At 40.1% G+C, this 21,642-nt stretch overlaps 2 protein-coding genes across 11 annotated transcripts in view; one reads left to right on the forward strand and one right to left on the reverse strand.

Moving 5' to 3' along the window:
• IFT80 (intraflagellar transport 80) overlaps positions 1-13,294 on the reverse strand; it is a 188,790-nt gene extending 175,496 nt beyond the window's left edge. For 3 of the 6 annotated variants that reach the window (XR_008891127.1, XM_056565065.1, XM_056565063.1), the window contains exons 1-5: positions 12,888-13,163; positions 12,511-12,640; positions 6,281-6,360; positions 1,535-1,753; positions 98-208 (exon numbers count right to left, since the gene is read on the reverse strand). Coding sequence is in view for 5 of the 6 variants with exons in the window: in XM_056565065.1 (XP_056421040.1) it covers positions 98-208; positions 1,535-1,753; positions 6,281-6,320 (370 nt within the window). In the remaining variant the exon portion in view is untranslated. Of the gene's footprint in view, positions 1-97; positions 209-1,534; positions 1,754-6,280; positions 6,361-12,510; positions 12,641-12,887 lie in introns of all 6 variants that reach the window. The other 3 variants (XM_056565066.1, XM_056565068.1, XM_056565067.1) reach the window with 3 other exon arrangements.
• SMC4 (structural maintenance of chromosomes 4) overlaps positions 12,541-21,642 on the forward strand; it is a 99,308-nt gene continuing 90,206 nt past the window's right edge. Inside the window, exons 1-5 of one of the 5 annotated variants that reach the window (XM_056565061.1) lie at positions 12,541-12,692; positions 14,226-14,346; positions 14,829-15,007; positions 15,267-15,458; positions 16,095-16,271. In XM_056565061.1, coding sequence (XP_056421036.1) covers positions 14,238-14,346; positions 14,829-15,007; positions 15,267-15,458; positions 16,095-16,271 — 657 coding nt within the window. In that variant the 5' untranslated portion in view covers positions 12,541-12,692; positions 14,226-14,237. The other 4 variants (XM_056565060.1, XM_056565058.1, XM_056565059.1 and 1 more) reach the window with 4 other exon arrangements.

Consider the following 21,642-nt stretch of genomic DNA (forward strand, 5'->3'; position numbering starts at 1 on the left):
ATATTCAGAAACTTCTATACAAACTTTAATTTGTATACCTACATTGATCATATTATTGCTAATGACCCATGTCTGATCTAGTGTAGTCACATGTTACCTGTCAACAGTGCTGTTCCATCATAATTCCAGCGACCAGCGAGCACTGCTCCAGAATGAGCCTCTACACTTTTCTCAACTCTGCCCAACTTAGAAATAAGGTGAAGCTTCCCTAGAAAGAAAGGTTTTATAATTAAAAAAAATTCATTATAAATAAGTTATACTTATTCCAACTGTTATTCTTCCCAAACCCCATATATGATAAAGGATTACAAGAGAGGAAATAAAATGTTTTCACACTAACTGGCTCCAGAAAGTTAAACAGATTTGTAAATTACTTCTATTTAAAAAAAATCATAATTCTTCCAGTACTTATCAGCTGCTGTATACTACAGAGGAGCTGCGTAGTTATTTCCTGTCTGACTACTACAGTGCTCTCTTCTGCCACCTCTGTCTTTGTCAGGAACTGTCCAGAGCAGGAGAGATTTGCTATGGAGATTTGCTTGTGCTTCAGACAGTTCCTGACACAGACAGACAGAGGTGGCAGCAGAGAGCACTATAGTCAAACTGGAAAGAACTACACAACTTTATCTGGAGCATACAGCAGCTGATAAGTACTGGAAGGATTAAGATTTTTACAAAGAAGTAATATACTTATTTTCTGTGAGAACAAGCAAAAGGGCAAGTTGGAATCCAACACACCTTATCCTACATTCCTCTGACCAACGCCATGAGAGCAGAATCGACACAGCAATACACATTAGATGAGTGTTTTCTAACAGGGTGCCTCCAGCTGTCATAAAACTACAACTCCCATTATGCCTGGACAGCCTTAGGCTAACAGCTGGAGGACCTTGGTTGTTGGGAAACACTGAATTAGTTGGATTCAGTCAACATCATCGGATATGTATTAGCATCTTTAGTAATCAAGAACAAACAATATAAATACTAATACCCACAAGAACACGGGGGAGGGACAAAAAATTTAAACAAAAAGCCAAAGAAAAACTGCATTTTTGAATTTACTGTGGTTACTGGCAGTTAAAACAGCTGCAGAATCTTTTTTTGTAACCGTATCGCAATAGTGTGGAGATTAATAGTAAATCAGAATGAAGTTCAGAGGTGAGTTTTATTCCCTTACAGTCACAATACATTAAAAAATGCACCATGTGAACCCAGCCTAAATGTTGACAGTTAAAAATGATCATCATGGCTGTGATGGAAGCACATTCCAATGATCACAACAAGCATATAACATATTCTATTTTTCTGGATTTTGCCATCATAGAAAAAAATACATATGCAGTACATTAAACAGTATCTGCAATACTGGGAAACACTATTCCCATGCTTATAATAGTGATAATGAGTATTAAATATTATTATTACAAACAAATGGTAAGGAATTATACATAATCAGGACAGAAAGTTTTCCAATTCTGATTTTTTTTTTTTTACTAGTAAATATATGGGGGCTGTATACTGATAAAATACTCACCATCAGAACTTGTAAGTACAAACATGTCAGACTGCCCCTGCTTTTTGCTGCCCACATTTTTGGGGAACCAGTGAAGGTCAATAGGATACGTATCATCTGGGAGTTTTACAACCAAAGAAGTTTCGCCATTTACTAAGTTCCACTTTAAAATCTGGTGGTCATCACTGCAGGAATAGAGTTCATCCGCAGAGGTCCAGCCCACACAGCTAACCAGCTCCTTATGTACAGTGGGATTAAGGAGTTTAACATATGGGCTTTCAGTAAAAACACTTGACCAAATAAAAGACAGAAGTTTTAGCCTGAAAGGCAGACATCCAATTGATCACGGTTCTCATTTTAAAGTTTAAAAAACAATCTGCAAGCCATGTACATTTATAAATATTCTAGAAGCAACATTCATTACTATTGATATCTTAAAGTATAAAAAAAAATTGCGGATAGTATTACTGAACTAAGGTTTACTTACACCAATCAGCTATAACATAACATTAATGGGAAACTGAGAGCAGCGTCACTTGCACCAACCTGCTGGTACTGTTTGATAGGACGGCTGGTCACATTGGTCTTTACCTTAAATGGGCACTGTCAGATACAAAAACTTTTGATATGTCGTAAAGCATGTGTAACCAATAGGTTTTGCAATTGCTTTCATTAGAAGATTTTCAGTATTTCATTCTGAAAAAGTCAGTCAATGAACTGCCCCCCCCTCCCCCGCCTGCTTGGACAATTACTAGTCCTGCTGTGTCCATGCATCATCACCTACGTCATGGACACAGTTCCTTGATTGACAGCTGTGAGTGCAGGGCTCACATCTGGAGGAAAAATCCTCCCACTGTCAGCTTGTGTCCCACTACTGTCAGTGAGGACAAGCTGGGAGTTGTAGTTTTGCTAATGCTAGGGGAGATGTGAGCAGACTTCATACTGAGGGAGGGGGCGGAGACCTGCACAGTGAGGCCACACCCCCTCCCTTTGAGAGGAATTCAGACTAGTGAGCTAAATTAAAAAAGTGTAATAAAAAAATAAATAAAGGTGCTGGACACATAAAAATTAGATGTACATGGTCAGGATTAGGTACTGAGTGATATATAAAAAAAAAATGTTGGATCTGACGGGTACGCTTTTTTTGTTGGATCTGACGGGTACGCTTTAAAATCCTTTGTGACGCCACTCCTGAGATATCACTAAAAAAAAACAAAAAACTCATATGTACTTAGGGTCTTTGGCAATCAGGGTGTTCCTTAGGACATTGGTGCACGCTGGTCCCTGATGCAAGTTCGCTAATAAATATTCTAAATCTCCCTCTTCTGCACATAGCCACTACGTGTTGTAAACTCCCACTTGTGCGGCGATAGTTTGGGATGGCTATGCTGGAGATCTGCATGTATGTATGCCCGGGATCTAACAGCACATAGCAGCTATGTGCAGAACAAAGAGATTCTGAATATTTATTAAAAGGGGTTTAACCATGAAGATAAATAGGTCTAATGCATTATGTGAAATTAAACATATTTGTAATGTGATGCTTCCTGGATACACCCGAATTAGCCGCGGCTAGTGTGCCCAGGAGGCAGCACATGAAAAGTAGGCACTGACACAGAGCGGCGAGGCGGGGGGATGAAATGAATATTGATGAGCTGAGTGCTGAACAAACAGCGCAGTCGTCACTATGTCCGAGGGAGAGATTGTACCCCTGCCCTTGCCCCGATCTGCTAATTAGCATAATCTGAAAAAGAAGAATAACGCAGCAACGGATTGGCTCATGGTAGGAATCATTTTAATCAGTGTCACCCGCACTACCAGCCAGTACCATTGGTTAGTGTAGGTGAAACTAGTGACAGTTTTCCTTTAAGGATGGGAGGCGGGGCTAATAATAATAATAGCTATAGTTAGGACTCATCAGTGTGTAAGTGTACATACAATGCAAGTATAGATGAGATAAGAGTTTGCAATGCCAGACTATCAGGTAAATTCCTTCTATTCTGACAATAGGGCCATCCCTGTCCTATGTAGGTTTAGTAGAATTTCCAAACCACTGGGTGCTGGATTATCTGAACTTTATTGCATATGTGCTTGTATGTATATAACATGTATGCGGAAATAAAAATATGGTCTCCAAGCTTAGATCACCAGGACATGGAAATCCTTGGAATAACCACAAAGTTTCAAAACTTTGAATACTCATTTAAATAATAAATAAGTACATACAAAGTACTAAAACATTGTTTGCTTGTCACATATTAAGTCTTTGTTTGTCATGTATTAAATGAAGTGGGACACGAAGATTATATCCTAAAGCCACAGCTGTGACCACCAGCCTACAGAAGGTCATAAACGTAACATAATGGCACAGTCACTACACTCCACCTTTATTTGCTCTACAGTCTAAACCACATCCGCTCATTCCTTTAAGGGGAAGGGACAATAATCTTAAAACACAAGATGAGTCAGTAAGTTTTTCTTACAATATGTAAGGGCACGCAACATCTAAGGGAGAAGTGTAGTCTTCGCTGTATGGCATATATCTAGCGGGGGACGTGGCCTCCTTTACCGAACAATGCAAGCTGTAAACTGGCTCTGGTCATTTCTCTAAGATGATATTTCATGGAAAATAAGTCTGGAAGTTCAAGACCCTTTTATGAACGCAAAGTTGTTTGCACTCGAAAAACAGCTGTGACCTATATATATATATATATATATATATATATATATATATATATATATATATATAGGATTTATGCTGAATGACACTTTTTCAGTACAATTATGCCAGAAAACTGGTGTAATAGCGTTGATACACAACCCAATCTTTTAAACTGAATTTACATTTTAGGCATTTTAAGGATGTATAATTCTTTTAAGACAGCCAAATCCAACTTATAAAGAGAAAAGAGGGCTGTAAGTAGTCAAAAGCCACATCCTCTCTACCCTGTACTGTTCATAGATTAAAGGGGTACTCCAGCCAAAGGATAGGGGATAAGATGTCTGATCGTGGGGGTTCCGCCAATGGGGACCACCGCAATCGCTCATGCAGCACCCACCTGTCTCATCTGCATGAAGCGCTGGAGGCTCAGTGTCTGAAGCCTCACGACCACGGGGGCAGAGTATCGTTAGGTCACGACTCTGCCCACTTGTGATGCCACGCCCCCTCAATGCAATAGTAGCTTAGGGCCGGAGTACCCCTTTAATGCAAGACTTGGAAGATGCATATGAGCAAACTGAATTGCCTTTAAAGGGGTTCTTAAAGGAAGTATAGCTCTATACTCTTCAGAATTCATCCTGTGAATGTATCCTAAGAAGTGACGGTACTATGTGGCATGCATGGTTATATGGAAGCACTGTGTGGATGGCTTCGTTATGGACAAGAGCTGTGCCCTTTCTCCACTAAGCTCTCCAGGTTGTTTTTTTATTTATTTATTTTTGCCAATATCATGCACACCCGCAAGGTATAAATTGCCCTTTTTTACCACAACTGTGCAAATCACAAGAAAAATATGTAAGTTTTAACTTGATTTTGGAAAATTGATAGCAAAATCAGCCAAAATGAAATAAAAACGTGTGAAAAAATTCTGTAAAAATGTAAGTAATCACAGCCTTAAGACTTCACGTCTTCATAAAACACTTTACTTGTGATAACAGGTGAAATCACTTTCACCTCATGGCAATATATCTCTAAAAAACGTACTATTTATAAGAAAACTGCATCAAAACTGCATAATGTGAAATGGCCTTATCTTGATTAGATCAGGATGACCAGGTGAAGTGATAAAATGCCACAACTAAAGCCAGAGGATTTATGTGAAATGTTGGCTGCATTAGGAATCCATATTAGACATGGAATTGCATCCAGTATGGAGCCAAACTTAACTCATGCCTGCCACATCAGCAAAAACAGGTAAGCACAAAGCATATGCATAGAGAAAAATCTCTATGTTATTCTGTAATAGCCTATGCTGCACCATATAAGCAAAACAAAAAAAAATCCTGGAGCGCTTCTTCGGTGCTACTGGGTTCCCAACATTTTGTTCAGAACGCTTGGAGCTGGAGGCCATGATCATGACGGCATAGCCATACCCCCCTCGTGACACCACGCCACGCCCCTCCATTCATGTCTGGTGCATACTATGTATTTTATTTAAAGGGGTACTGAGGTGGAAAACCTTTAAATTTTTAAATCAACTGGTGCCAACATGTTAAAAACATATTTGTAAATAAATTCTATTAAAAAATCTTAATCCTTCCAGCACTTATCAGCTGCTGCCTGATTCACAGGAAGTTATTTTCTTTTTGAATTTCCTTTCTGTCTGGCCACAGTGCTCTCTGCTGGCATCTCTGTCAATGTCAGGAACTTTCCAGAGCAGGATAGGTTTGCTTTGGGGGTTTTCTCCTACTCTGGACAGTTCCTGACATGGACAGAGGTGTCAGCCGAGAGAACTGTGGTCAGACAGAAAAGAAATTCAAAAAGAAAAGAACTTCCTGTGGAGCATACAACAGCTGATAAGTACTGGAAGGATTAAGATTTTTAAATAGAAGTAATTTACAAATCTGTTTAACTTTCTGGCACCAGTTGATTAAAAAAAAAAAAACTTTTTTTTTCCACCGTAGTATCCTTTTAAATCCATATGTCATGCAGCTTCCCCCTCAGTCCCTGCCCTAGGCACAGTAAATAAATCATACCCGCGAATGTGCTTTTTTTTTTTTTTTTTAAACAACAAATCCAAATCAGCTGTGGATATTTATTGTAAAGGATATGCTTTGGTTCTTTCAATAAAGAAGTCTTCAGCCTCATTGTAAAGAAACTCAAATGTGTCTGTAAGGTAACTGGATACCTAGAAGAATGGAATAAATTGGAGAGGTTACTACAGAAGTATCCGGATATTAATAACTATTACAGTTACTATCACTGAGCCAGTTGCTAACCCATTTACATATGTCCTCCCCTAGTCCCAGCATCCTCATTTTATGTATTAACCTTTTGTGCGGCACACTATTAAATGCCTCAGAAAAGTCCAAATATACATCATCCATAGCTTCACACTGGTCCAATCTAGCACTGACCTCCGTTCCTGCATAAACCCATGTTGCTGCTTCGTTAGGCTATTTTTACTCTGCCACTGAGCTCCTCTAAAGGGAGATCCGTTAGAAAATGACGGGAGAATAGCGGAGAAACATCACTGCATGTCCGTTTTTTTCTCCACTCAACTCCTCTAATAAAACGGACACCTGACGGACCCTACGCAAAGTCAATTGGATCCTTCTGTGCTTCAACCTGTTTAGGAGCCGTTTATATTTAAAAAAAAAAAAGAGCCTAACAGACCTTTAAAGGGCTACTCCGGTGGAAAACATTTTATTTTTTTTAATCAATTGGTGCCAGAAAGTTACCGTAAATAGATTTGTAAATTACTTCTATTTAAAAATCTTAATCCTTTCAGTAATTATCAGCTGCTGTAGGCTCCACAGGAAGTTCTTTTCTTTTTAATTTATTTTCTGTCTGATCACAGTGCTCTCTGCTGACACCTCTGTCCATGTCAGGAACTGTCTAGAGTAGGAGAGGTTTGCTATGAGGATTTGTTCCTACGATGGACAGCTCCTGATACAGACAGAGGTGTCAGCAGAGAGCATTGTGGTCAGACAGAAAATAACTTCCTCTGTAGTATACAGCAGCTGATAAGTATTGGAAGGAGTAAGATTTTTAAATAGAAGTAATTAACAAATCTGATTAACTTTCTGGCACCAGATCATTTAAAAAAAAAAATAAATTCCACCGGAGTACCCCTTTAACATCCATGGGCCCTACTGTCCCATTCAATCTCTACAGCGCTACGCTATCTTCATCAGTCGGACAGTGACTTCTTCAAACAAAGTAATGGGCCCAGTCCTCATGATTAGTGGGTGTCCCAGTAGTGGGAACATGAGCGATCAGATACTTATGGATAAGATTTTCAGGCACCATAAGATACATTCACACGTGCATATTTTGCTGCAGGTTTTCTGCAGGTGATTTTTATTATTGACTTATCAGCAGAAAATCTGCAGTACAATACGCACTTGTGGACATACCCATGTCCACTAGATGGAATGTACGCACTGAAAAATTCTGTTGCAACAGCCTCCTATTGATATCATAGGATTCTGCTGCACCGTGCACATAGCAGAATCCGCTCAAGACTGTATTGTCGTCTATGGAGACAGTATATTTACAAAGGGGCCCTATCGCTGGCGTCTGCTGTTCACAGATTTAAAATTCAGCCATGTGAAAGGGCCCTTAGGGTCTATGGACACTACGGAATCTCTGTCGTATAGACTCCAGGAGGAGATCTCGAGGGCAGCCGACACTGACTGAATCAGTCAGGGCTAGGACCTCACGGACATTGCCGGTCCCCATAGACAGCAATGTATTATGCACAGTATTCCACTGTAAAAATGAACATGTTCAGGAAAGCTCCACCGCTAAAATTCAGGAGTGTGCAGTTTACAGCGGAATCCTATTGGCAGATACTCTGCTGCATCAGAATGTCCAAGCTGAATTCCTTTTGGAAGCACTGACTGTAGTGTGCATGGGCCCTGAGTGGGAAAACAAACTGGTTGTTGGCCACATGCGGCTAGAATCAGTAGACAAGTTTGACTTATACACCATCACGTTCCTGCCGCTGATCTAGCGCTTATATTCGCAGTACCTGCAAGATAATTGATTAGAACATATCCATCATAAAGTATAAAATAGTCGCCTGTGGCGCATGTATCTATCCATGTCATCAAAGGGATTAGGGAAAAAACATATATATCAACTGGCTCCAGAAAATTAAAACAGAATTGTAAATTACTTCAGTCTTCAGCTGCTGAAGTTGAGTTGTTCTTTTCTGTCTGACAACACTGCTCTCTGCTGACACCTCTGCTTGTCTCATGAACTGTCCAAAGTAGGTGCAGATCCCCATAGCAAACCTCTTATGCTTTGGACAGTTCCTGAGACAAGCAGAGGTGTCAGCAGAGAGCACTGTTGTCAGAAAGAAAGAAAACAACTCAACTTCAGCAGCTGATAACTACTGGAAAGATTAAATTTTTTTAACAGAAGTAATTTACAAATCTGTTTAACTTTCTGGAGCCAGTTGATATAATAATAATAATAAAAATAAATAAATAAATATATAAAAGTTTTTCCCTGGAAAGGAAAGGGGTACTCCGGTGGAAAACTTTTTTTTTTTTAATCAATTTGTTCCAGAAAGTTAAAAAGATTTGTAAATGACTTCTATTAAAAACCTTCCAGTACTTATTAGCTTCTGAATACTAAAGAGGAAATTATTTTCTTTTTGGAACACAGAGCTTTCTGCTGACATCATGACCACAGTGCTCTCTGCTGACACCTCTGTCCATTTTAAGAACTGTCCAGAGTTGACCACAGTGCTCTCTGCTGACACCTTTGTCCATTTTAAGAACTGTCCAGAGTAGGAGAAAATCCTCACAGAAAACATATGCTGCTCTGGACAGTTCCTAAAATGGACAGAGATATCAGCAGAGAGCACTGTGGTCATGATGTCAGCAGAGAGCACAGTGTTCCAAAAAGAAAATAATTTCCTCTTTTGTATTCAGCAGCTAATAAGTACTAGAAGGATTACGATTTTTTTTAATAGAAATAATTCACAAATCTGTTTAACTTTCTGGCACCAGTTGATTTAAAAAAAAAAAAAAAATGTTTTCCACCGGAGGACCCCTTTAAATCAATAACTGATTACTTAGGCCCTGTTCACATCTGCATTCTGAGCCACAGTTGCAGATTCTTTCAAATCTGCCATAAATAATAACACAAAATAGGAACATTTTCAGTAAATTAGGCACTATGACAGAAACCGAATTATAGCCAATAAAGTCTTTCGGGCGCGCTGGCATCGGTCACATCAATTGTTCTTTTATGATTAAACGGTAAAACTACAAATGGAAATGTGAACAGCTCTTTACAGCGAAGCATCAGATTTCTAGTAAAGCCATGTTCACAAGATAGATGCCATATCCACATCAGCATCCCGTTCTGACACTGCCAACGTATACGTGCCACGGACAGCATAATCATAATGGTGGAGATTTATGAAAACCTGTCCAGAGGAAAAGTTGCTGAGTTGCCCATAGCAACCAATCAGATTACTTCTTTCATTTTTCACAGGTCTTTTCAAAAATGAAAGAAGCGATCTGATTGGTCACTATGGGCAACTCAGCAACTTTACCTCTGGACAGGTTTTCATAAATCTTCTCCAATTTGAACAAAACCTAACATGAAGATGTTTACAGGATCGGTTTCTCATGACGTCTGATTATGTGGGGTCCCAATGCTAGGACCATATATATATATATATATCCCAGTGTATAAACTTACTCAGTGTTATCTGTTCTCTATAGAACAGTGTTTCCCAACCGGGATGCCTCCAGCTATTGCAAAACTACAACTCTCGTGCATTCGGACATGTTGGCATGCTGTAAGATGTAGTTTTGCAACAGTTAGAGCGAGGTTTCCCAACCAGGGTGCCTCCAGTTGTTGCATAACTACAACTCCCAGCATGCCCGGACAGCCGAAGGCTGTCCGGGCATGCTGGAAGTTGTAGTTTTGCAACGGCCAGTGCAGTGCCGTAGAATGAAATTTGCCAAAAACTTGCCAACGAGATGTGATGGAGGCGGAGCATTTCCCAACTAGTGTTTCCCAACTAGGGTACCTCCGGTGCAGTGCCGTAGAATGAAATTTGCCATGGAATGAAATGCTCCGCCTCCATCACATCTCGTTGGCTCCCACTTGTCACGTGACATATTTAAGCGTCACGCATCGACGCGCACGGCAGTCTCAGTTTGGCTATCACAGTAAGAGGATCTCCTCTCCCTGTGATAGCTGAAGCTGCACTACTTTACCTGCGCCCGATGCTCTACTTTCTGGGGCATGGATCATCTTAGCTATGAGGAGCGATTAAAGGAGTTACAATTGTTTAGTCTTGAGAAGAGACGTTTAAGGGGGGATATGATAAACGTATATAAGTATATTAATGGCCCATACAAAAAATATGGAGAAAAACTGTTCCAGGTTAAACCCCCCGAAAGGACGAGGGGGCACTCCCTCCATCTGGAGAAGAAAAGGTTTAGTCTCAAGGAGCGACACGCCTTCTTTACCGTGAGGACTGTGAATTTATGGAACGGTCTACCTCAGGAACTGGTCACAGCAGGAACAATTAACAGCTTTAAAACAGGATTAGATACATTCCTGGAACAAAATAACATTAATGCTTATGAAGAAATATAAAATCCCATCCCTTCCCCAATATCGCGCCACACCCCTACCCCTTAATTCCCTGGTTGAACTTGATGGACATATGTCTTTTTTCGACCGTACTAACTATGTAACTATGTTCCCCGCTCGCTGAGCGTTAACGGGGGACGGGGAGTAGAGCTGCGGGCGTGGGCACGCTGACAGCTCTATCGGGCATGGGGATCCCGATAGCGCTGTAGATGTATAATAGAGTAAAAATGTATGGCTGACTAAATGTATGCGGTTCTGTGGGCCGATTGGGCCACAGCGCCCATGTGAGCTCCGTGCAGCTTCAGCTATCACAGGGAGAGGAGATCCTCTCCCTGTGATAGCCAAACTGAGACTGCCGTGCGCGTCGATGCGTGACGCTTAAATATGTCACGTGACAAGTGTGAGCCAATGAGATGTGATGGAGGCGCCTCCATCACATCTCGTTGGCTCACACTTGTCACGTGACATATTTAGGCTGGGTTCACATGACGTTTTTGCCACACTGTTTTCAATCAGTTTTTGTAAAGAAAACCGTATGGCAGAAAAAAAAAAAAAATGGAACAGTATGGGAAAAAAGTAAACCGTATGTTTTTTTAAACCATATACTGTTTTTAAAAGTGCATACAGTTCCGTCCGTTTTTATAAAAAATGTAAAAAAAAATACATTTTTGAAAATGTTGTCCATTTTTAATGGGAGGGGTGTTGGGTGGGGACTTTAGGATGCAAATGCGCATGTGCAAAGTAAAAACCGTATACCGTTTCCCGTATGGAACCGTATACATGTGCGTTTCCCATTGACATCCATGTTAAAAATAAAAAATGTATGCGGTTGCAGTACGGTTTTTAAACCGGAGTCAAAACCGTGGTTTACCACGATTTTGTCTCCGGTTTAAAAACCGTACTGCAACTGCATACGTTTTTTTTTTTTTTTACTTGGACGTCAATGGGAAACGCACATGTATACGGTTCCATACGGGAAGCGGTATACGGTTTTTTACTTTGCACATGCTCATTTGCATCCTAAAGTCCACACCCAACACCCCTCCCATTAAAAATGGACAAAATTTTCAAAAATGTATTTTTTTTTACATTTTTTATAAAAACGGACGGACCGTATGCATTTTTAAAACAGTATACAGTTTAAAAACGCATACGGTTTACTTTTCCCCATACTGTTCCATCCGTTTTTTGTTTTTTTTTTCGTTTTTTTGTTTGCCATACGGTTTTCTTTACAAAAACTGATTGAAAACAGTATGATAAAAACGTGGTGTGTATGCACCCTTAGAGGCACACTGGTGGAGAAACAATGCTATAGAACAGTATCATTAGACCAGTGCTCACAAACCTGTGGCTACTGAAAAACTACAACTCCTAGCATGCCATGATAGCTGAAGATTGTGAGGGCATGCTGGGAGTTGTAGTTTTCTCAACAGCCAGAAAGCACCAGGGTGTGGGGTGCTGCCTCAGACCATGTACATTGCTGGCAGTGGATCACTAGCCCGTAGGGCAGGGTTTCAAAACCAGGTTGCCTCCGGCTGTTGCTAAACTACAACTCCCAGCATGCCCGGACAGCCTTTGGCTGTCCGGGCATGCTGGGAGTTGTAGTTTAGCAACAGCTGGAGGCAACCTGGTTGGGAAACACTGCCGTAGGGGGACCCCCAGGTAAGGGCCAGCAGCACAATGTATGAACATTTGCCCCCCACATTACCTGCCCCGGGTCACACCAGATAAGGCCTTCTCTCCCTGTTGCAGTCTCAGCTATGCTCCCCCTCCAGGTTTGTCGCCGCGTTCGGTCGCTATGGTTACCGCTCGCGAGACTTTGATGGCTACACGAGATCCTACAACCAAACCGGTGAAACGTGTTCTGTGTCAGTATACTCGTCATGGGAGGTAGAAAGCGGGAAGTTTTACCGAATCTGCCTTATCAACTAAAAACACTCAAGCTAATATATCCCGATAACGGAGAAATCACCGCCATGTTGGATATTGGCAGACGCGCTTAAGTCTTTAGAGCGAAGTGATTCTTAGAAGCGGTCTCCGTGACTATGATAACTAAATATGTCGGAGTGGTGAAGAGTTTATTACAATCATAATCTCTTTGCTCTGTCAGCGGAGAACTTTTCTTTTTTTTTTCTTTCTGATGTTTTATGACACTTAAAAATAGCCGCCCTGATTAATCACGTGTTCCGGCGTCAACCAATCAACCGAGTCCGGAGCCGCCCCGTTAAGCCATCCTTTGCATAGCCACGCCTCTAATAAACGTCTCTTTCCGTTGCTCCGCAACCTAGCCCCGCCCCCTCAAACCGCCTAGTAGTTCTGTAACCGTCAATTATTGTCGTGCCTGTAGTAATTACCGTTATTACAGTGCCCGTTGTGGCGTCCTATGCCCATTACGTCCCGCAGCGGCGGTGTCGTCGTCGTCGTTAGGTTTTCTGCATCTCAGGGGGAAAAAAAATAAAAAAAAAACATGGCAGCCAGCCCCCATATTTTTTTTTTTTTTGTTTTTTTTTCAAATCTGAGTAGGATCCCAGCATGCACTGCGCGTTAGTAACGAACTTCGGTTCGAGTTTAAGATTTTGGGCGCCATTTTCGAGTGGAGTAGCTGAGGCGCTAGCAGGCGAGCACTGAGCATCCCGCGGAAAAACTGCGCCTTAACCGGGGAAACGGCGCTCACACAAGGCTCCACACACCGGCAAAAAAAATAATAATAATCGGGCGGGTGAGACGGCGGCGCGGCGGGCGACACTCCTCAGGTGATTCTCCTCACAGCCGTCTCGTATATATATATTTTTTTTTCATTTATTTTCATTTTAGCGGGATGGAGCTGGGCTGACAGGCGGCGGATGGGGGAGTGTGCACGCACAGCTGTCATCCGCACATACCGCTCTCTCCAGCCTGGGCACCGTGTACACGAAGGACGGTACCTGAGCGGATTCTCGCTTCTGGATGACATCTGCTCCTCTCATTGATACTTAGCAGTATGGTGGAAGAGTGGACTGTACAGCAGTGGTCTCCAACCTGCGGACCTCCAGATGTTGCAAAACTACAACTCCCAGCATGCCCGGACAGCCTTCGGCTGTCCGGGCATGCTGGGAGTTGTAGTTTTGCAACATCTGGAGGTCCACAGGTTGGAGACCACTGCTCTACAGCATCACACCAGTGGTTTCCAGCCTGTGGCTCTCCAGATGTTGGAGAACTACGTCTCCCAGCATAGTGTCATTCTAGTGGGAGTCGCACGGGACGTTATCGTTATATTTATAAATCTTTATTATTAGTTCTATTAATCTAGAAGGCAGTGACACCTCTGTAAGAGTGATACTACTCCTCTGTCAGTGACTACCACTCCTATTATGGACACCAGCTGAGGACACGCTGCTTTACTGGGACTGTCTTCTCATTGGATTTGTTGTGTTTTGGCTCCAGATCTTCATCACCATGCCGCCTAAAAAGACCAAGACGGCTGCAGCCCAGGAGCCCATGGATGAGAGTGACTCTGCCGCTCCTGTAGACGCCCCGGCGGATGTAGAGGAGCCGGCAGCAGCAGGTATGGATGCCCATGGTGTGATCGGCGATGTGCAGGGGGCACCCCCCCTCCTCCTCTGCGCTGAGGCTGCGATGTTTGGGGGAGCGGGCGGGGGAGGGGGGCGCCTTTGTGTGCGCAGCTCTGGGACAGTGACAGGCGCTTTTAACCGTTCGCTGGCCGCGGTACGGCTACGGGCTGTCATCCACACAAGTGCGGCTTTTATATCGCGTGAGTGTGCATTGTTCCAGGTGCTGTCCCTTAGGTGCCATCTTTGGGACATAGAACTTTTCATTGCTGGTTGTGTGCCTACTATCTAGAAAAGGGTGTAAAATCCCAACAGGAGGGGTGGGGGCTGCAGGAGGAGGAAGGGCGTTTATCAGTATCCCAGAGCCTGTGGCACACACTACTATGGGTACAACCTGTATATCCTTATGGACAGTTACTTGGTATTTTCTGCTAGAAGAATGACATCTACACATTTATTTATTTTTTGTCCTTTTTAGAGACTCCAAACGAGGTTCTGGATATTCGAAGTTTAGAGGAGATTCTGAGTAGCATCCCTCCTCCCCCACCTCCAGCAATGACCAATGAAGCTGGAGCTCCTCGTCTCATGATAACCCATATTGTAAACCAGAACTTCAAATCATACGCAGGAGAACGCATTCTGGGCCCTTTCCATAAGGTAAAAGCTTTTATTTAGTTATTGGCTTTGGATGGTAGCAGCTTCTTCTAGAAGACTAATCCCTATGCTTCTAGCTGACAGGGGAGCAATGTAAACATCTGCATGTAATTCACTTAGTTTCAGGCTGCTGTACTCTACAGTAGTTTCTTTGGCAGCCCCAAGTGATGACTTGGGCTTAAAAAAAATAAAGTATAATGAACATAGGAGACAACGTCATAAAGATACGGATCTCTTACACCCCTTGTTTTTGTTTGCCTAGCGTTTTTCCTGTATCATTGGGCCCAATGGCAGTGGAAAATCCAACGTGATCGATTCAATGCTTTTTGTGTTCGGGTATCGAGCGCAAAAAATCCGATCCAAAAAGCTGTCTGTGTTGATCCATAATTCCGACGGACACAAAGATATTGAGAGTTGTACAGTCGAAGTACATTTCCAAAAAATCATAGACAAGGTGAGGCCTCTTCTTTCCTTTTCATTGTCCATTTAGAGATTTGTGTAAATCAAATTTTGACATTTCTGTTATTTTTTCCACATAAAATCATATTTTTTTGTTGCACACCCACCTTTATATATATTTATATATATATATATATATATATATATATATATATATATATATATATATAATTTTTTTTTAAACATTTTTCCTTTTCTTTTGTGTGCATGATTGTTCTATTTTCGCTCATATCTTGTCTCGTAATACTCCTCCCAGCTCTGGTTTTGTTTGTTTCCTGTTTACGTGCTGATATTCTCTTCTATTGTCCAATGCCTTTTATTATGAGTATATACTTTTATCTAGTGGCCCACCCTGGCATGAATGTGTTGTGTCCTCACTGACAGTCTTTGCTGCTATTGTTAAACGTATGGAGGTTAATGTAAGAAGCAGACTAGTTTTTAGGGCCCAGTCATATCAGATTAAATAGGTGTTACAGTTAGTTGTTAACAGATGATTGTTCTGCGTCCATCATGATGGAAGTTCTGTCATCTCTGCTGATATAACTGTTAGTCGTTTGCTATCCTGGATAATTTTTTATTACAGTTGTGTAAGAAGAATAGAACTTACTCGTATTTTATTGTTCTCTGACAGGAAGGGGATGATTTTGAAGTAATTCCCAACAGCAACTTCTATGTATCCAGAACTGCTTATAAAGATAACTCCTCCGTCTACCACATTAGTGGAAAAAAGAAATCTTTTAAGGATGTTGGTGTTTTGCTCAGAAGTCACGGCATTGATTTGGATCACAACAGGTTTCTTATTTTGCAGGTAATGTGAAATAATTTGTCATACTTCTTAAGTGTTCTAAGTGGAATAGATTTAGGTTTCATATAGTGTCTCCTTCAAGGTGGTAGACCAGTTTGCAAATCCTTAAAAAGCTGTAGCAGCACATCATGATTTGCATGCTCTATTACAGATACTAATCATTATTTGCTGCTTTAGTATTTTATGGAATAGACCCAGTGGTTACAGAGTGACACGATGCCTGTGGAAGACAATGCTGCTGCTATCTGTTCTGCTTTAGCAGCACGTAAATATTGGGTGCTAAAATAGTGGACCCCAATATTATTGTGCTGCTTTAGTGTGGCAAGAATTTTACATCTGTTCTGAACCTGTTCTTGCTTCTTTCACAGTCTGAATATTTAGGGCAATATTGGAACCCCCCCCCCCCCCCCCCCTTTTTTTTTTTTTTTTTCCCCCTACCGAAATATATTTACAAATTATATTATAAAGCAGAGTTAGCAGTTGAATATTTTTTTTTTATTCTGATAACCCCTCCCGCTGCTGCGATCTGAAGATGGGATGTTTTATAACAGTAGGCTGAGACTTGGTTGGACATAATAGTTTTGTTTGTTTATTTTCTGTCTTTTGCTAATGGAGTTGCTCTTCTATGTCAGTCGCTCTTGTTTGGCACTTAATGATATTCTGGGTAACTTGATTTGTGCCAAGAAGAAATTGTGCCTACGCTGAAGTTTTGGGGTTTGGTTATTAACTCTTCCTGTACCACATAGTGATTTACAGAGATTGTTTGACCAGGCTGCAATTTGTCAGTGCCGTATAGATGTTATGCAGAAAAGTGTATTCAGTGTAAGAACTGTTACAGTATTTCAAATATTTCTCTTGATTTGCTTAGCTATGTTGCATTTTATTGATACATTTAGTTAATGCTTGTCACACTTGTATGGTGTAGGTTATTTAAAGAAAAATCATGTAGATTTCTACAAGAAAATGTTATTTTATTTATATAATTTTTTTTATTTAACTTTGTATTCTATTTCTAATGTTTTATTATCCCTAATGTTTTATTATCCAACTATAGAACAGTATTAAGAGGGTATTGTAGGTGACTTGAGGCCTTGCTGAAGATACTAAAAAAAACTTCTAACTTAATTTGTTTTCTCTGTTTTGGGCATGTGTCAAAGTATATTGTTCTAGTTACTAGAGGAAAATGACAAACTGTAGTTAAGAATATGCCTATAAATGTAAGGCATGCACGTGTGTGTATGTATTACTGCAATGTCATGTATTCATGTGATAATTGATAAAGTGGCATAATTTACAATCTGATAATGGTGGGTTCAAACTGCGTTTATGTTACAGTATGTTTATTTTGCTGTAAGACGCAGTCAACTACACTATTGTGTATAGTAAAAAGTATGTTATTACAATCTTTATTTTGTATTTTTTTCCCATCTAATGTAAGTAAATGTAGAAACGGATCCTGCTGTATAGTATAAAGTAGCAGTTTAACATCATTTAAAAAAAAATAATAATAATAATTTCCCTTTTCATATACGATAAACAAAAAAAAAAAACACAATCACTTGCTGAGAGATGATGTATGAGGTTTTGTGAAGATACTTTCCATAAACCTTTTCTTTTTGTTACCTTTTCGCCTAGGTAACCTTCATGCATTCTGCACTTTGTATCTGAAAAGAAATATTCATATTGGGATTCATTAAGATACTAGGTAGATGTGCCCTTCCCTTCTGTGTTATCTCTAATGCTGGCATACCCTGAGTAGTCCTCCTTTCTGTAAAGTGGAGGGGAGGGCTTCCTTTTAGTTTGGGGTTTATACACGTAATAGTTTCTAGTTAATAAGAGGGGCACAGCACACACTGAAGATAAAGCTTTCAGGAGCTGCACTAGCTTATTACATAAAATTCTCATCTGGATAAAAAGAAAGCAATTAAGAAAGGAATGTGGCAGGTTTGTCTCAGTATCTGCACACACTTTTTATTTTTTAAACGCAGATACAATTTATTAATGAGATTTTAATTGTGGTATTAATATTCACCCAAGTGGTGCAAAAATAGCCCTAGCTGCTTTTCTTTTCTTTGTTCACTACTCTTGACATTCAACAGATTGTTATAAAGATGTTGCTGATACTTTTTGAAATTCTACTTCCATCCCACAAGGTTTGAAAAACCAAAAACACGTTGTGCTGCATATATCAAAAGTCCAGCCACTTAGTATATGCTCCTGGTTTGATACAGTGCACTGCTGATGTCCAATGGTCATGTGAGGGTAACTGAGGTTTTATATACTTGTAGTAGTTAGTTCTGGCACTTCATAACCAGCCCGCTGATCACATTTGGCAAGGAGAGGTGCAGAGCAGATTACATCCAATCAGACTGTTTGCTTTCAGTTTGTCAACTGTACTAGGAAACTGAAGTCTGAGTTATCAGCCTTTCTCACCAATAACTGAAGGATAGATACATACTTCATTGTCTGACTAGGTGTGTTAACACTTCATGAGGATTTTGTTTAATATAAAGAGAGAATTATAATGCTGGATGTGTCAAACTTAATAATATATGTTTGTTAGCTTCCACTGGAAAATAACTTTCCACTATAAAGTTATCTGAAAAGGAGTTAATCTAACTAAGGCTGCATTCACACCACGTTTTTGCAATACAGTTCCCGTATCAGGTTTTTGATGAAAAACGGATTCCTCAAAACCTGACTAAACTGTATCAAAACATTTGTACAAAGTTTTATCTGTATACGGTTTGAAAATGGTGTCCGGTTGCATCAGTTTTTTAAGAAAAAAACTTATACATTTTTAACTTTTCATTCCATTTTGAATAAAGTTTCACTTTGTTTGTTTAAAATTCCAAGAAAAAAAAACTGCAAAGTCGAAAACCGTATGGAACCGTATGCACATACGGTTCCCATTGACTCCCATGTTAAAAAAAATAAAATAAAAACCTATACGGTTTAATACAGTTTTTCACCCGGACCAAAAACCGTGGTAGACTACGGTTTTGGGTACAGGAAAAAAACCTGACAAAACCGTACAGGATGCAAAACAGACACAACCTGATGCATCTTTTGGCATAAGGTTTTCAATGGAGAGTCAATTCATACGGTTTCGTACGGTTTTCACATAGAAAACGTATACGGCAACTGTATTGCAAAAAAGTGGTGTGAATGCAGCCTAAAAAGGGAATAAAGAAACAGGGTGCCATGATAATGCTTTTCAGGCTTTTTCTCCACTATACTGAGCTGGCATGCTGTTGTTTGGCTATGGGGCTCTTGTTTTGTTTTTCCCATCTTTATGTATAACTTGTTTGCTACCATTGCTTGCTTTTCTTTGCTTTAGATTTGATTTCTGAATTTTAAGTGATTTTTCATTGAATAAATATTCTTTCCTCTACAGAAATTGTGAAAAGTAAATGAAGTGTTTTGTGGTGTTTACAACTTAATTTGTGGTAACACTTTAATAGTTGCACCTCTCACAGATGAATGAGGTTAACCTTAAGGGATTCAGGAAGTGGGTGAAGTGTGTTAGGTATGTTGGCCTTGCCTCTGCCTTTTACTTTAACAACCCTCTCTAGTTTGATTTCTCTATCAGGCTTCCTTTTCTTGCATGTTGATTATCTATATTATCTGTTATCAGTAGTTTAGTAGGAATTATGTATTCTGATATCTGACTTCAGGCAAGGTTTACATTGATATATTGCCACCCATTAGACAAGTATCCATGTCCGGGGTTGTTGAATGATGCTGGACCATATGCTTTGTCAAGAGTACTTTTAACCTTTTGTGGACAAAATTTACTTCCTTTTGCCCATGAAGGACTAGGCTTTCAGATCAGTGTTTACACACTACAAGCAAAATTATGATGACTGCCAGACAAAATAGTTGGATAGCTCCAAGTCTTCGGACAAATGAGACAATAAATGCTGTGAGATGAACTTCATCTTAAAGTGAATGTGGGGGTCTTTGTTTTCCCCCTCCATTTATTCAAAATTCTGTGATTAGTTATCAAATAATCATTATATGTTTACCTCACCTTGTTTAGATACTGCCTGGGCTTGGTGTGGGTGGTGTTACAATGTCAAAACTAGTTCCCATGATTTTTCTACTCTGTTTACACTATTACGAAAGAGCATGCAAGCATGTGTTAGGTAGTGCTATAGTTATTGACTCTTTCTGATCTCTAAAATGTTCTTTAAGGGGTTGTCTTAGGACAGACAATTTTTGTTCACAAGATAGGTGATACATGTCCCATCACTAAGGATCCCAATGGTGGGATCCAATCAAACTTGATTGTTGTTGCAGGCTACCCCTGTTTAAAGACTACTTATCATGATCTTGTTACATTTTATAATCTTCCCAGTTCACTGCACCCATGATGATAAACCACCCCTGCCTTTTATTTTTATTGTTCTATGTTGATATTCTGCTCACTTCCCCAGCAAGCCTGAAATAATCTGGCGCCATACAGGGGAGAACTTCCTCTCTCTCTGCTACACACAGCCCAGAGCAGTTCAGTGTGTGAGATGAGCAATGATTGGCTAAGGCGGCACACACATTTCAGCACTCCAGACTGTATTTCCTGATTTTGGACTTCTGCCAGGCCAGCAGGAGTCCAAAGTCTGTGCAAGAAATGGGGGGAAAATGTGCTCTGGACAAGTAGGGAGACACCTAGTGGCAGCTTTTTTATAAAAAAAAAATTTAAAAAAAAAAAAGTACATGTAGTGAAATGTATTTTATTTACCATAAGGAGTGCAATAGCAAAATGTGTTTTAATGACAGTGTCTATTTAAAGGAAACAGTTTAGCTGCTATACCACCTACTGTGTGTGTGTGTGTGTGTGTGTGTGTGTGTGTGTGTGTATATATATATATATATATATATATATATATATATATATATATATTGGTGCTGTTTGTAATGCTTTTATAACTCTGCAATCTTTTTAGGCTTAGGTTGTGGCTATAGGTTTTTATTTTATTTTTATGGTGATTCTTAAGGAGAAATGTTGTCCAATGGGTCAGTGTGCCTAAAAAGAAAGAGAGAGAGAGAAAAAATGTATACTCCTCTGTCTGATCTCTTATTGCCCAGGTTCCTACTGCTTGCCACTTCCTAATGGTTTGTCTACAAAAAACAATATCCCTAGACAACCACTTTACCTGCCTGTGCAAGTGCAACCCAGTAATATACTTTCGCCCCTAAATTTTTAATACTACCTATTGTATTCAAATAACCTAAGGCTGGCTCAGTTTAAAAAAAAAAAAAAAAACTCCAAAAAGGATTTATAATGACTAGGAAGTTGTATGTACCCCAAAAGAGATAATAGTTAGTTATACTAGTATACAGCATAAATTGAAAATGCCAGAAAATTGGATTT

The sequence above is a fragment of the Hyla sarda genome, chromosome 3 (assembly GCF_029499605.1).
Source record: "Hyla sarda isolate aHylSar1 chromosome 3, aHylSar1.hap1, whole genome shotgun sequence".
Classification (NCBI taxonomy): Eukaryota; Metazoa; Chordata; class Amphibia; order Anura; family Hylidae; genus Hyla; species Hyla sarda.